Below are 14,236 nucleotides of genomic sequence, written 5' to 3' on the forward strand. Positions count from 1 at the left end.
CATCCCTTCCCCTCTCCCTACACTGGGCACCCCCTAGTGTCCCGTTACCCTCCCCCTATCCTACCTCCTTTTATGTCTTGTTTCCCTCTTTAGACTGTAAGCTCCTTGGGGGCAGGGACTGTCTGGTTGTTTTTTTTAAAAATTAATTGTATGCTCAGTGTCTGGCATCTGGTAGGTCCCTGGTAAATATTTACTGGATCAGGTTGGATTGGATTTCAGTCCACCCGGCCAGTCTGCCTTTTGGTGATGTGACCTTGAGCTGCCCTCATCAAATGTCAGTGTGTTGGTACAGAAGTACTCTAAGATGAGACGCCTAAGTTTTTAATACTGTTCTAGCACTTGTATAAGCTGGCAATTCATTTAACCCCACCTCTAATCCATTTTTTTCTGTAAAAAGGGGGATAACATGTACCTTACCTACCTTAGTGACATGTAAGGATCGAGTGACGTGATGTGTGTGAAAGTACTTTGTCAATTATAAATTTCTATAGAAATATCATATACTGTTATTATTATATATGACATGTAGATTATATATTATTTGTATTGTACAATACAATATTATTATATTTATACTATATGTAATACAATATTGTATTTAGTATTATTATTATACTTCTCTTACTCTGCCCCATGATGTGGGGGGCAGTGGTTTCAGATCATAGGACTTTCTCTCTCTTAACTCACTATCCCCCATGCCTGGAAGGCTTCCTTCACCCCTGCCTCCTGGCTTCTTGCCAAGATTTAGTTCTAATCAGGATGCCTACTCCCCATACTGCTACTTTCTTCCCTCTGAGATTACCTTCAATTGATAGTGTACGTATCTTATATGTATTTAGTTACTTGCTTGCTATTCCCTCCATTAGAATGTGAGTTCTTTAAGAGCATGGACCATGGTTTATTTGGTTGGTTTTTTGGGGGATCTCTTTTTGTATCCTCAGCACTTAGCATAGTGCCTGGCACTTAGTAAGCGCTTGGCAGATACCAAGCTAGACTAGAAAGCAACTTCTGAACCCACTAGGAAGTCAAGGAACACTGGCAAGGAAAGAGGAAGCCTTTTTGTCTAAGGAATATTTCAAATGCTGAAGAACAGTATCTCAAAATCCAAGGCAAGGCCACTATGCTCCCCTCAACTGGAACTGGTTTTTAGTAGTAGCATGTCTAGCATTATCTATGTTCAAGGACTCAGTTCTGTTTGGTTTGTAGGAGGCAGGACCTAGTTTTTTGCTCCAGCTTCTTTCGGCATTTGAATGGACTTTGAAGTTTCATCCACTCACATATTGCTCCCTCCCTTTAATTTAAGTCATCTTTTTTTCTTCCATTTCTTGTTTTTCATTTCCTTCTTCCTCTAATTTTCCTCTCTTTCTGATCGCCTATGCTATGTTAATCTGTTTCCATCTTTTCTCTTGACACAAACCTATCTCTACATTCTCTTTGAGACTCAGAACAGCTTACTTTCCTTTTATTTTTTAAAAATAATTTTTATTGATCTTTTGAGTTTGTTTTAACATGGCAATCATTTCTGGAAATGTCCCTACATTTTCTCCTCTAAATTGAACCCTGTCGCATAACGAGGAAAAGCAGTTAAAATGTCCAACATTTGTGACCATATCTGAGAGTGTGGACAGCATTCTCCTTATATCTCTCTACTGAGAGGAGGTGGTTATGTTTCATTTTCTGTTCTCTGGGACCATTACTGGCTTTTCATTTTCTCAGAATTGGGCTTCCTTTTAGAGATCTTTTAATCTGCATCATTCCAAGTGTTGTGCATAGTGTCTTTTGGTAGTTTGTTTTGCTCTGCATTGGTTCATACAGATTTTCCATGTTTCTCAGAATCCCTTCTATTCATCATTCCATACGTCATTGCACTTATATACCACGACTTATTTTCAGCCATTCTCCAATCGATGTCCCCTTGTTCCTAGGCATCAGTCGTCCCTGTTCCTATTCTGCTTCTGAGGTACTATAGAGATGGCAGAACTTAATCCTGGTTCTTCCTGGGCATGGCTACTTCTCACCAGTGATCTATAGGCATGTACCAGAACTAGCAGTTCTGCTGCTGTAATTCTTCCATGACCTTTTTCAAAGCTTATGCTGGTGTTGCCTGAGGTAGATGGATCTGAGTCATGAAGCCTGCTGCATATTGATTGGCTGAGCTAGGGTGTTCTATACCCTGCCAAGCTGTGTCTTTTCATTATCCTCCTCTCCTTTCCCTTCGTTGAAACTTCCTACTCAGTTCTCCTTTGACATTTTCTAGCTCTTTCAGTCTAGGGGAGCCTATGTCCAGTCATGAATATTGGGAAAAATTTAGAAGCTTTTAGAAGACGAGTGCTTTCTTCTCAGGAGAGTTAATTCAGAAAGGAGGGAGGGACTTACTCCATGAGTTATTTTGTACATCCATCCTTTCTGTCTTCTGTAATCCTGTCTTTCACCCCCAGCCCTAGTCTAGTCTAGTTCCCATCTTAGTGTTTTTCATCCTTCAGGACCTGGGTCCTCATTGGCTAGTCCCCCCTCATTATACAAGGCTGCATTTTATTGGCCTAATAATTAGTCCAGTGGTTAGTTTGCTTTGACACTGTGGGTGTTTTCTTGTGGCTCAGGCCATTGGTGAAATGAACTGAGTGGTCTCATATTAACCTCCAGGGGCATATTTGTATAACAGACCTTTGGGTGATGAAGCATATCCCTGAACATCCATTTCAGAGTTAGAGAAGGGGGGTAGGGTGGGGAATGGATGCATATCCAGTATCTTGTTACAAAGGAAAGCAATGAAAAGTACTGAGAAAGCACCTCCCCTCATGTAGATTGGCAAAATAAAGAAGAAGGTGGCAGGTTTTTTCTTGGGAGAGGGCAGAGAGATAGGATCACATTCAGAAATGTGAGTTGTACTGCCTTAGAGAAAAGTGCCCTCACTGTGTGTTCCATCACTATTCAGCTTTAAGAATAACAAAAAGAGAGGCAGGGGCTAGGAAGATGGCGCCTGGGAGAGCAGTCAACTGACCAGTTCTATTCCTGGCTCAGCCATTGTCTTATGACATAACCTTTCTGGGCCCCAGTTTCCCCTTCTGTGAAGTGAGAGATAACAAAACCAGCTCCCTTTTTTTTTTCTCACAGGGAATCTGATATGGGAGAATGAGATAATGACCTCTAAGTTCCTTTTGCTCCTTAGTGAAAGGTGATGTGTAAATCCAAGGAAGTACTTGGAAATGAGCACCTCAGAATTACAACCGGAAAGAGACATATTGCCTTTTTTTGTTTGTGTTTAAGAAAAGCTAAGGGGGATAGAGGAGAGAAGGGACCTCTTACCCTCCCCCCTTCTCTCTATATAATGTGCATATATATGTATGTACACACACACACACACACACACACACACATACACACCCCAATCATTTAAGCAATACGATTTTCTTCATTGTTTGAAGCATTCCCTCTCCACCCCCTCCTCCTTTACACTGTAACTCTATCTCTGTGCCCCTGAGTCACAGAGAGAGCACATGATGGATGGACGGATGGATGTGCCTTGTCTGGGTGTTTCACCACAATTTCCCTTGGGGCAGTCTGTCTGTTGGCAGAGCACAGGATCCCGAAAGATGGTATCTCTTGGAAACTCGACAGCTAACAGACAGCTCTTCTCTCTGTATATTTCCCCAAAGAAGAGCTGTCTTAATCTGTTTCTTATATGGCATATTTTATTATAATCCTTATATGACTTTTGGGTTCCCAGGCCTGCACCCTGAGCTGTGGAAAAGAAAGAACGTAAGCAGAAGGGCTAGGGCTTCCCATGCGTGTGACATCTGCGATGTTTGCATTTTTAAGTGACGTGGGATTTAATTACTCAAGGAGCTCCCGTGTTGCACTTTGAGACTGATCTGGCCACATCCTGTTAATGAGCTTAGTGGTTCCAGTCATCCAGTGGTAGCTCTTCTTTCTGTGAATTAGGTGGCATGCTCAGGTTGCTTTTGCAGTGCTCTTGGTTACAGGCTGCACTATATGGCCATATCATATATCATCATACATATCACATATACCATCAGTCACCAATTTCCTATATACCTATATGCATGTATGCTTATATATACATATATGTTGTATATTGCCCATCACCTCTACGTATGTATGTGTGTGTAAACTCACACATATATAGCACTAATCACCATTCTCCTATGTGTATATATCACAATTACCAATCTTCTATGTGTATACATGTAGGCATGCTTGTATGTGTATGCATACATACATGTATATACAACCAATCACCAATCTCCTGTATGAATATATGTATGCAAACACATACACAGATTACATAGCACCAATCTCCTATATGTATAGATGAATATACATGTACTTGTATATATGTGTGCATGTATGTGTATATGTGCATGTACATAAATCTATAGATTCTTGACTGTTATATCTGCTGCTGCATTTAAGAGATGGGGTATTTTAAAATTTGTTTTAAAGAGACAAAACTCTGTGGCTTCACTCATATTTGTATAAGACAGTTTATAATTTTTTAATTTTGAAAACTGATTGCTTTGTTTTGCGTAGTAGCTGTCTCTGGTATGGTGGATTGTGCTGGAAGGTACCCAACAAATATCTCTGTTCTCAATTAGAAATGGAAGCAGGGCTGTGTACCAGGGACAGTGGCTACTGCTTTTTCTCTGAAGGGGAAAGGCTTATTATATTAATAAATAATAAACAATAATAAAATATATAAATATATTTAAATATAATAAATAAGTAAGTAGTGGTATGTATTCATGTAAGCTGTATGCAGATCTGTATATGTATGTCATATAACATGTGTATGTAATATAGAATACATGTATATATGTATGTATATGTAATCTAAATGTATAGCTTAAATGTGTATGTGTGTACTTGTATTTGTCTGTATAGCTACATAAACAACATTCCTTCTTTCCTTCCTTCCTTCCTTTCTTTTTTCTTTCTTTTTTTTTCCTTTCTTTCATCTATCCATCCATGAGCAGCTAGGTGGTGCAGTGGATTAAGTGCCAGATCTAGAGTCAGGAAGACTCATGATCCTGAGTTCAAATCTGGCCTCAGACTCTTACTAGCTTTGTGACCCTGGGCAAGTCACTTAACCTGTTTGCTTCAGTTTCCTCATCTGTAAAATGACCTGAAGAAGGAAATGGCAATCCACTCCAGGATCTTTGCCAAGAAAACTCCAAATGTGGTCATGAAATGTTGAACATGACTGAAATGACTGAACAACAAGCCCATCTATACACACATACATGTAATATACATAAGGACTGGACTTGTGATTTCATTAGGAAAGGATATTCCCAGGTGAGGAAATTCTCTTTACTAGCTCAGGTTGGCACCTTCTTCATAACTTATGGTCTTAGTTAATTGAGGCACTGAAAGGCCTCTTGATCTTATGCTGTCTGTATTCATTAGAGGAAAGACCCAAGTCCAGGTCTTTCTGGCTTTCAGATCACTTCTGGATCCATTTTGATGCACTGCCTCTCATACCTATTTATTTATCATATATACTATTTTAAATGTACATGTATTAGTAGGGTAATCTTGAAATAACATATGTGTATGTGCACACATGTATGTTCACTATGGATGCTTTCAGGAACAACTTAAAACAAAAAGATCTAAGCTTCCAATGGAGTCTCCAAATGTCACAGAATCACAGAAATATCAAAACTGGAAGGGGCCTTGTCATCCAACCCCCTTTCCCTATCAGTTGATGACCATTATGTGGAGGTATCATTTGGTGATGTTACACATATTTAAGGAGTTTTGGGTAAACACTGACTTGGGAGTGAACACATGCCCCAGGGGTAGGGGATTGATAGGCAAGATAGAGGACTCATTATTTTGAACCTTGGAGCTGTTGTTGTTTGTCCTTCATTCTTGAAGAGGACCAATGACATCATGAGGGTGATGACGTCTTGACGTCTTGACTTGCTCATGGATTGAGTTTAAGCAAGGCAGAGCTGCACAAAGTTGTCAGGTTTCCTCTTTACTTCAGAGCCATCAAAGTCCAGTGGTAAGACTAAAGTCAAGATGACTGGTGATGGCTTAGAAGTAGGGCTCAGTGACTATACCCCTGGCTCAGCTCTGAAAATGGGGAGGAACCAAAATGGCTACAAAGTCTTTTAAAGAGAAAAGGAACCAAGAATGGGTTGAAAAATGAGATCAGGAGAAGTTTACCTCATCAGCTCCCATGGGTTTAACACTCTTCTCTCTATGGCAATGATTGCCACATCTACATATTTAGTTTCAGTTTTTCACCTGACCTTCAGTCTCAGATCACCAATTGCCTAGTGGACATTTAAACTGGTTGTTCCAAAGACAGCTTAAACTTAACATGTCCAAACTCTTCTTCTTTTCCAATAAACCCTCCTCTTTTCAAAACCCTCCCATTTCTGTCAAAGGCTCCACCATATTTCCAGTTTTGTAACCTCAGTATTTGCCTCAGTTTCCTCATTTGTAAGATGAGCTGGAGAAAGAGATGGCAAAAACACTCCAGTATCTTTCCCAAGAAAACCCTAAATGGAGTCACAAAGACTTGGGCCCCACTGAAACGAGTCAACAAAAACAAAAAGAGAATTACCTTGACTCCATACTCTCCTTTACCCATGTGTCTAATAAAGTTGCCAAATCTTGTGTTTCTATCTTTATAACATCTCATGCATCAGACATCCTCCCCCCCCCCAGCTTTAGTTCAGGCCCTCATCACCAGTCTCCTAGATTATTGCAACAGCTTCCTAATTGATCTCTCTGCTCAAGTCTCTCCCCACTCCAGTTCATCTTACCCATTGCTGCCAAAGTAATTTTCCCTAAACACAGACAGGAACACGTGGCTCTGCTGTTCAACCAACTCTAGCAGCTTCCTTTTGCCTCTAGCATAAACTAAATCTCCTCTGCTTAGCTTTTAAAGCCCAATAAAATTTGGCTCCAGCCTATCTCTCCAGCCTCATTAGACATCACTCCCTCCCTCCTACACTTTGTGATCATGCCAAACTGGCCTCTCTATTCCTCCTACAGAATACTCCATCTCCTTTCTTTGTGTCTTTGCTGTTGACCATTCCCTTCATCTGGAATTCACCTCCTTACTGCCTCTTCGAAGAGTGTCTCTCTTCCTTTAAGATGCAGCTCAAATACCACCTTCAACATGACACCTTTTCCAATTCTCCCGATTACTAGCTCTCTCCCTCCCAACCTACCCTGTGTTGAACTATTTTTTTATGTATAAATAGAGTGCTGGGCCTGGAGTCAGGAAGATCTGAGTTAAAATTTGGCCTCTGATATGTACTAGCTGTGTGACCCTGGGCAAGTTACTTACCCCATGTTTGCCTCAGTTTCCTCAATTGTAAAATGGGGATAATAGTAGCATCTACCTCCCAGGGGTGTTGTGAGCATCAAATGAGATAATATTTGTAAAATGCTTAGCACAGTTATTAAGCACATCACAGGTACTTAGTAAATATTATTTCCTTCCTTCCCTTTCACTTTGTATTCATCCTTAGTACACATACACACACACAGACACAGACACATATTTATAAGTACTTGTTTCTCCCATCAAAACTCTTCATGAGTAGAGATTGTTTAATTCTTTGAACTTGTATCCTTAATGCCTAGCACAGTGCCTGCCACAGAAGAGACTTAATTCTAGATATATTATAATACTTTGTATGATATAAAATATATTTAAAAATGCAAACATTTTATATAAGGAACATTTTATATACGTGTATATAAATATATTCTTAATACTCCACAATTTGACAGGTGAGGCAGCTGAGGATCAGAGAGGGTAATGAGCCCAGATTAGAATCCAGGATTTCTGCCTCCTAGTCCAGTGCTCCATCTACTCCACCATCCACCTGGTGTGGTGGATTTGTGTTAAATTGAAAATGTGTAAGCTTCAAGCATTAGTTAATCCTTTCATTCACATGAGGACATAAAAAAGAGACACATAAAAAGACTTAGAGCTTAGCTTCACCTTACGAGTCTTTAACCAGGACTTAGATCCTGCAAGATCTCAGACCTGTTTTTCCCTTCTTGGCTCTAATACCTTTTTGTTCCCCTCAGCCTTGGTATTTACTTTTGTCAGGAGCTCTCCCTCTACTGACCTCCCTGGCTTCCTTTAACTCCTAACTAAAATCCCATCTTTTATAGGAAGCCTACCCCAATCCCTCTTAACTCTAGCACCTTCCCTCTTCTTCCTCCTGTGGGCAGAAATTAGAGGGCGATCAGTTGCTTTTATTTTTTTTATTATTATTTTTTTTTTGGTGAGGCAATTGAGGTTAAGTGACTTGCCCAGGGTCACACAGCTAGTTAAGTGTCAAGTGTCTGAGGCCAGATTTGAACTCAGGTCCTCCTGACTCCAAGGCTGGAGCTCTATCCTCTGCGCCACCTAGCTGCCCCAGGGATCAGTTGCTTTTAATTCTGACCTCTAATGCTGTTTATCAGCAATGTTGGAAACCCATGGGGTTTTGTAGGTCACCTAGAATAATGCCCTTTGGATGCTGTATAAATCTCATTAGATGTTGTTATAACCATGATTATTGATATTTCTTTTGTGCTTTGATCAGCTGGGCTACAATGGCATGGGTTCATTTTGCTTTTTTGTGTTTTCATCCTTTTGTACCTCCTGTTTCTTAAATTCATGCCCCATTGTGGTCACAATGTTTAGTTACTAGTCTACTGGGTTGACTTGAGATAAGCAAGATGTAAGAGGTTCAGGCTTGGGGTGTGGTGGTCTTAGTAGGCTGACAACCATGGAGGGCTCTGCAATGTGACATTGCCATCACCAAAATTATATCATGCTGGCAAGTATAAATAAAAATATGGTCAACATCAACCGTGACCTCAACTTCCCTTTATTCTTGTCATTAATGTGACCTTAGGTTACCATGTTTAATTTGGGACCTTAAAACAGAGACATGGAGAATCTGGAGAAAGTCTAAAGCAGGGGTTCCAACCTTTTTTCAGTCCCCATAGCTAATAGATCTAAGGAAACCTTTGTGTACCCTCTATTCAAAATGAAAGAAAATAAATCCTAGAGTTTGCTATTCATATGCACATAAGAAATAAATTACTTAATTTCAAATATAGTTATTTACAAATGGTCATATTATTTAACAATCTTCTTATATCCTTTGGGGGCATATGTGTACCCTAGGTCAGGAATCCCTGGATAGTACAGAAAGGATGTGGTGCAGTAAAAGGAATCAGAATCATGGTTCAAAACTTGGCTCTGCTATTTATTATCAGTGTGAGACTTTGGGCAAGTCATTTTTTCTTTGCTAGGCCCTCATTTTCCTTATCTTTCAAATAAGGGGTGGAATGGAGCTAAATGACATCTAAGATTCCTTCTGGCTCTAAATCTTTGATTCTGGCTATGTTTGGTCTCTTACTATTCCCATCTGAGGGGTAGCTAGGTGGCACAGTGGATAGAATGCCAAGTCTGGACTCAGGAAGACTCATCTTCCTCAGTTCAAATCCAGCCTTAGACAGGTAATAGCTGTGTGATGTTGGGCAAGTCACTTAACCCTGTTTTCCTCAATTTCCTCATCTGTAAAATGAGCTAGAGAAGGAAATGGCAAACCATTCCAGTTTCTCAGCCAAGAAGACCCGAATGGGGTCATGAAAAGCCATGTTCAACTCAAATGAATGAATAACAAAATTCCCACCCAGCTCTGCTTGGAGAAAACTACTGCTACCCTAGAGACTTTCCCCTCTTTTCCTTTTTAAGTTAAGGTTCCTTTAACACTCCGCAGGTATCACCAAAGTCCAACATCTATTTCTGGTTTTTCTTGCTTTTCAGAAGTGGACCTGCCCCTGAAGAAAGATGGGTTCACATCAGAAAGCACCACACTGGAAGCCTTGTTACGAGGTGAAGGGATTGAGAAGAAAGTGGATGCCAAAGAAGAAGAGAGCGTCCAGGAAATACAGGTACAGACTTGGGGGGGGGGCGTGCTTGCTGGAGGGTTTCCTTGATTTCTCCCCTGCCTGTCCTGAAGTCAGGACGTCTGACCTATGGGGTCACTGTTGCTCTCTAATACCCTATTCTGACAGGTGGAATTCACAGGGATGGTAGATTTAGAGATGAAGGAGACACTGTACCTTTTGGCTTCTGGCATTCTCTCTGGCTATCCCCCATGCCTGGAAGGCTGTCCCTCTACTGACCTCCCTGGCTTCCTTTAAGTCCTGACTTAAATCCCATCTTTTATAGGAAGCCTACCCCAATCCCTCTTAACTCTAGTACTTTCCTGCTGTTAATTATTTCCGGTTTATCCTATATAGAGCTTGTTTGTATGTATTTGTTTGCTTGTTGTCTTCTCTATTGGAATGTAACCTCCTTGAAGGTGGGAATTGTCTTTTGCCTCTTTTTCACTTAGCACAGTGCCTGGTACGAGGTGGGCACTTAATAAATGTTTAACTGGTTGATTGTTGTCTCCCCCATTAGATTGTAAGCTCCTTGAGGGCAGAAACTGTTTTTTCCTTTTTTTCCCCTCTATTCTCAGTGCTCAGCAGAGTGTCTGGTATGTAGCTGACACTTAATAAGTGTTTATTGATTGATTAGGATGGAAGAATCCTTAGAGATCATCCAGTTCAACCTCATTCATTTTACAGATGAGCAAACTGAGGTCAAGAGAGTCCAGGGTTATATAGATAGGGAGCAGGAGAATCAGGATTGAAAGATAGATTGAGGCCAAATCTAGTGCTTTTTCCAGTGGATTGGGCTGTCTCTCATTCATGGGAAGGCATAAAATTCAGCAGATTTGATGCTTAATGAGATTTTTCTTTTCCCAGTATTAAACTGGGGTTGGTTTGAATACACTAAAATTGGTCTAGCATCTAAAACATCATTTCCCACAAATATATGCACAGTTCACTATAATAATGAGTTCGTATTTGTATAACACTTTACAAATGACCACAGAGGGAGGGTGAGATACAGTGCTGTCTTCCTAAAAGTTGTGTCTACCTTAATGCTGCAGCCCAAGGTCCCTTTAGCTTTCTTGGATGCCACATCAAGGTGCTGACTTATATTGAACTTGCAGTCCACTAAAACCCCCAGATCTTTTCCAGAACAACTGTTGCCTAGCCATGTTGTACTTGTGAAACTGATTTTTATTCCCACTTATAACACTTAATATTTATTCCTGTTGAATTCCATCTAATTAAGATCCATCCCAGTGGTTTAGCTTGTCAAGTTTTTTTTTGGAGTATTGGATCTTGACAGTATTAGCTTTCTATCCCTGCTTTGTATCATCTGTAAATTTGATGAGTATGCCACCTATACCTCTGTCCAAGTCATTGATAAAAATGCTAAACAGCTCAAGGCAAAACACGAATCCCTGGGATCTTCCATTGGTGACCTCCAGTCCTATTGGCACTGAGCCATTTCCTCTTTAGAACCTTTCTAGCCAACTAGTTCTGACTCCATTTAGTTGTATTATCATTTAATCTACATTTTCCTTCTTTTCCACAAGAATAGTAAGAGTCACTTTATTTTTCAAATATTTATTTATTTATTTAGGTGAGGCATTCAGGGTTAATTGACTTGCACAAGGTCGCACAGCTAGTTAAGTGTCAAATGTCTGAGGCCAGATTTGAACTCAGGTCCTCCTGACTCCAAGGCCAGAGCTCTATCCACTGCGCCACCTAGCTGCCCCCATGAGTTACTTTATTAAAAGCTAAAATGTAGGCAAACTATCTCCACAACATTCTTCTCTTTTATTAGTTTAGTAATCCTGTCAAAAAAAGGAAATGAGGTTAATCTGGCATGACCTGTCTTTGGTTTTTTTTTTTTGCTAGGCAATGGGGTTAAGTGACTTGCCCAGGGTCACACAGCGAGTAAGTGTTATGTGTCTGAGGCCGCATTTGAACTCAGGTCCTCCTGAATCCAGGGCCGGTGCTCTATCCACTACGCCACCTAGCTGCCCCCTGTGAGCTGTCCTTGAATAAGGCAGGCTGGTTCTTTGTAATTCCTTTCTTCCCTTTCTAGATGTTCACCACCTGTTTATTTAATGATCTGTTCTATAATTTTCTTGAGAAATGAAGTTAGGCTCCATGACAAAACAGGAAAATGATAAATGTTGGAGAGGATGTGGGAAAATTGGAACACTAATACATTGTTGGTGGAGTTGTGAAATGATCTAACCATTTTGGAGAACAATTTGGAACTATGCCCAAAGGGCTACAAAAATGTGCATACGCAATAGCACTTCTAGGGCTATATCCCAAAGAGATCAAACAAATGGGAAAAGGACCCACATGTACAAAAATATTCATAGCAGCTCTTTTTGTGTTGACAAAGAATTGGAAATTGAGAGGATGCCCATCAATTGGGGAATGGCTGAGCAAGTTGTGGTATATGAATGTAATGGAATACTCTTGTGCTATAAGAAATGATGAACAGGCTGACTTCAGAAAAACCTGGAAAGACCTATATGGTCTGATGCTGAGTGAAGTGAGCAGAACCAAGAGGACTTTGTACACAATAACAGCCATGTTATGCAATGACTAATATTGTTAAACTGAACCCTTCTCAGCATTACAAGGATCTAAGACATCTCCAGAGGCCTTGGGATGGAAAATGCTATCCACATCCAAAGAAAGAACTATGGAAGTCGAATCACTCTCATTTATTTTTACCTTCTGTTGAGTTTTGTTTCATCTTTCTGATGGTTCCTCCTATTGGTTTTAATTTTTACTTACAACTTCACTAATGTGAAAATATGTTTAATAGGAATGTAAATATAAAACCTATATCAGATTGTGTGCCATCTTGGGGAGGGTGGTAGGGAATAAGGGGGAGAAAAACTTTCAACTCAAAAGCATATGGAAGTGATTGTTGATAAATCAATAAATTAATAAAATTGGAAAAAAAAGAAATGAAGTTAGGCTCACTGGCTTATGATTTGCAGACTCTTCTCTTCCCTTTTTGGAAAGAATTAGGACATTCCCAATATTCTTCAATATTATGGTAACTCCCCTGTTTACCATGGCTTAGTAAATCACATCTGCCAGGGTTGAGTTGTTTTTTTCTTTGGGGGGGGGTTACTTGAGAGTACAATTCTTCTAAGACAAATGACTTGAATTCATCATAGGCAACTTGATGTCCTTTTACGATTGCTTTACTTATCTTGTTTTTCAACTCCCTGTGAGTCATTTTTGTTCTGTCATTTCTGGGACTAAGGTCGTTGTCCTTGACAGGGAAAACAGAAGCAAAATAAGATTTGAGCAGCTTTACTTTCTCTTTATTGTCAGTTATCATTATTCACCCACCCCAAGCAAAGCTCCTATCCCTTGTTTAATTTTCCTTTTTCTCCCACTATAGCTAAAAAAAACAACAACCCCCTTTTTGTTGTCCTAGACTTCGCCCTCCAGCTGTATTTCATTGTGAATTTTGGCACTTCTCCCACTATTTCTACAGGATGGTGCCACAATCTTAAAATTCACCCTCTGTCACCCAGCTTTGCTTCTGCCTTCTGCACACTTCATCCTTTTTCTTCCTTTTGCATGTATACTTTTGTTTGAATTAGTCTTAAGTCAGTGTACAGTTAAAGCTTCTCACCTCCTCCAAGCACTGATATCAATCTTTTTGAATTCCTAGGGAGATTTTCATTCACATTTCTATTGGGGGGAAAGGAAGGGGGCCATTATGACTCTGACAATGAGAAAAAAAGGAACAAGCAGTAAGATGAAGGTACAAAACTGGTTTTTGCAGGATTACATAATTTATAAGTAATTAATACTACTACCTCCCCCTCCTCACCTTGTCTGGATTTAACAACAATAACTAGAATTTTTATTGTGCTTTAAAGTTTACAAAACACTTTATATATGTTATCTAATTTGAGCCTCACAACAACACAGTTAGGTACTGTTATTACACCCATTTTATAGATAAAGAAACTGAGGGAAACAGAGGTTAAGTGCCTTACCCAGGCTTACACAACTAAGTAAGTTGTCTGAGGCAGGATTTGAATTCAAGTCTTGGTGATTTCAAGTCAAACACTCTATCCACTGTGCAATACAGCTGACTCTGTTTGTAAAGCAGGGCAGCTTTCTTCTTATAGTAATACATTATGGAATATTTATAATTATATATATATGATATATATATGTATATATATGTATATGTGTGTGTGTGTGTGTGTGTGTGTGTGTGTGTGTGTGTGTGTGTGTCCTGAAGACACTCTGTTAGACTTTGGGGATATTTGCCTCCAAC

The 14,236-nt window shown here is 39.9% G+C and overlaps 1 protein-coding gene across 4 annotated transcripts in view; it reads left to right on the forward strand.

Moving 5' to 3' along the window:
• DPF3 (double PHD fingers 3) overlaps positions 1–14,236 on the forward strand; it is a 406,344-nt gene that overhangs the window by 217,532 nt on the left and 174,576 nt on the right. For all 4 annotated transcript variants that reach the window (XR_002324471.2, XR_002324470.2, XM_020986373.2 and 1 more), the window contains exon 4: positions 9,821–9,948. Coding sequence is in view for 2 of the 4 variants with exons in the window: in XM_020986373.2 (XP_020842032.1) it covers positions 9,821–9,948 (128 nt within the window). In the remaining 2 variants the exon portion in view is untranslated. The remainder of the gene's footprint in view (positions 1–9,820; positions 9,949–14,236) is intronic.

Source organism: Phascolarctos cinereus, unplaced genomic scaffold, assembly GCF_003287225.1.
Source record: "Phascolarctos cinereus isolate Bilbo 61053 unplaced genomic scaffold, phaCin_HiC Scaffold_3;HRSCAF=262, whole genome shotgun sequence".
NCBI classification, from domain to species: Eukaryota; Metazoa; Chordata; class Mammalia; order Diprotodontia; family Phascolarctidae; genus Phascolarctos; species Phascolarctos cinereus.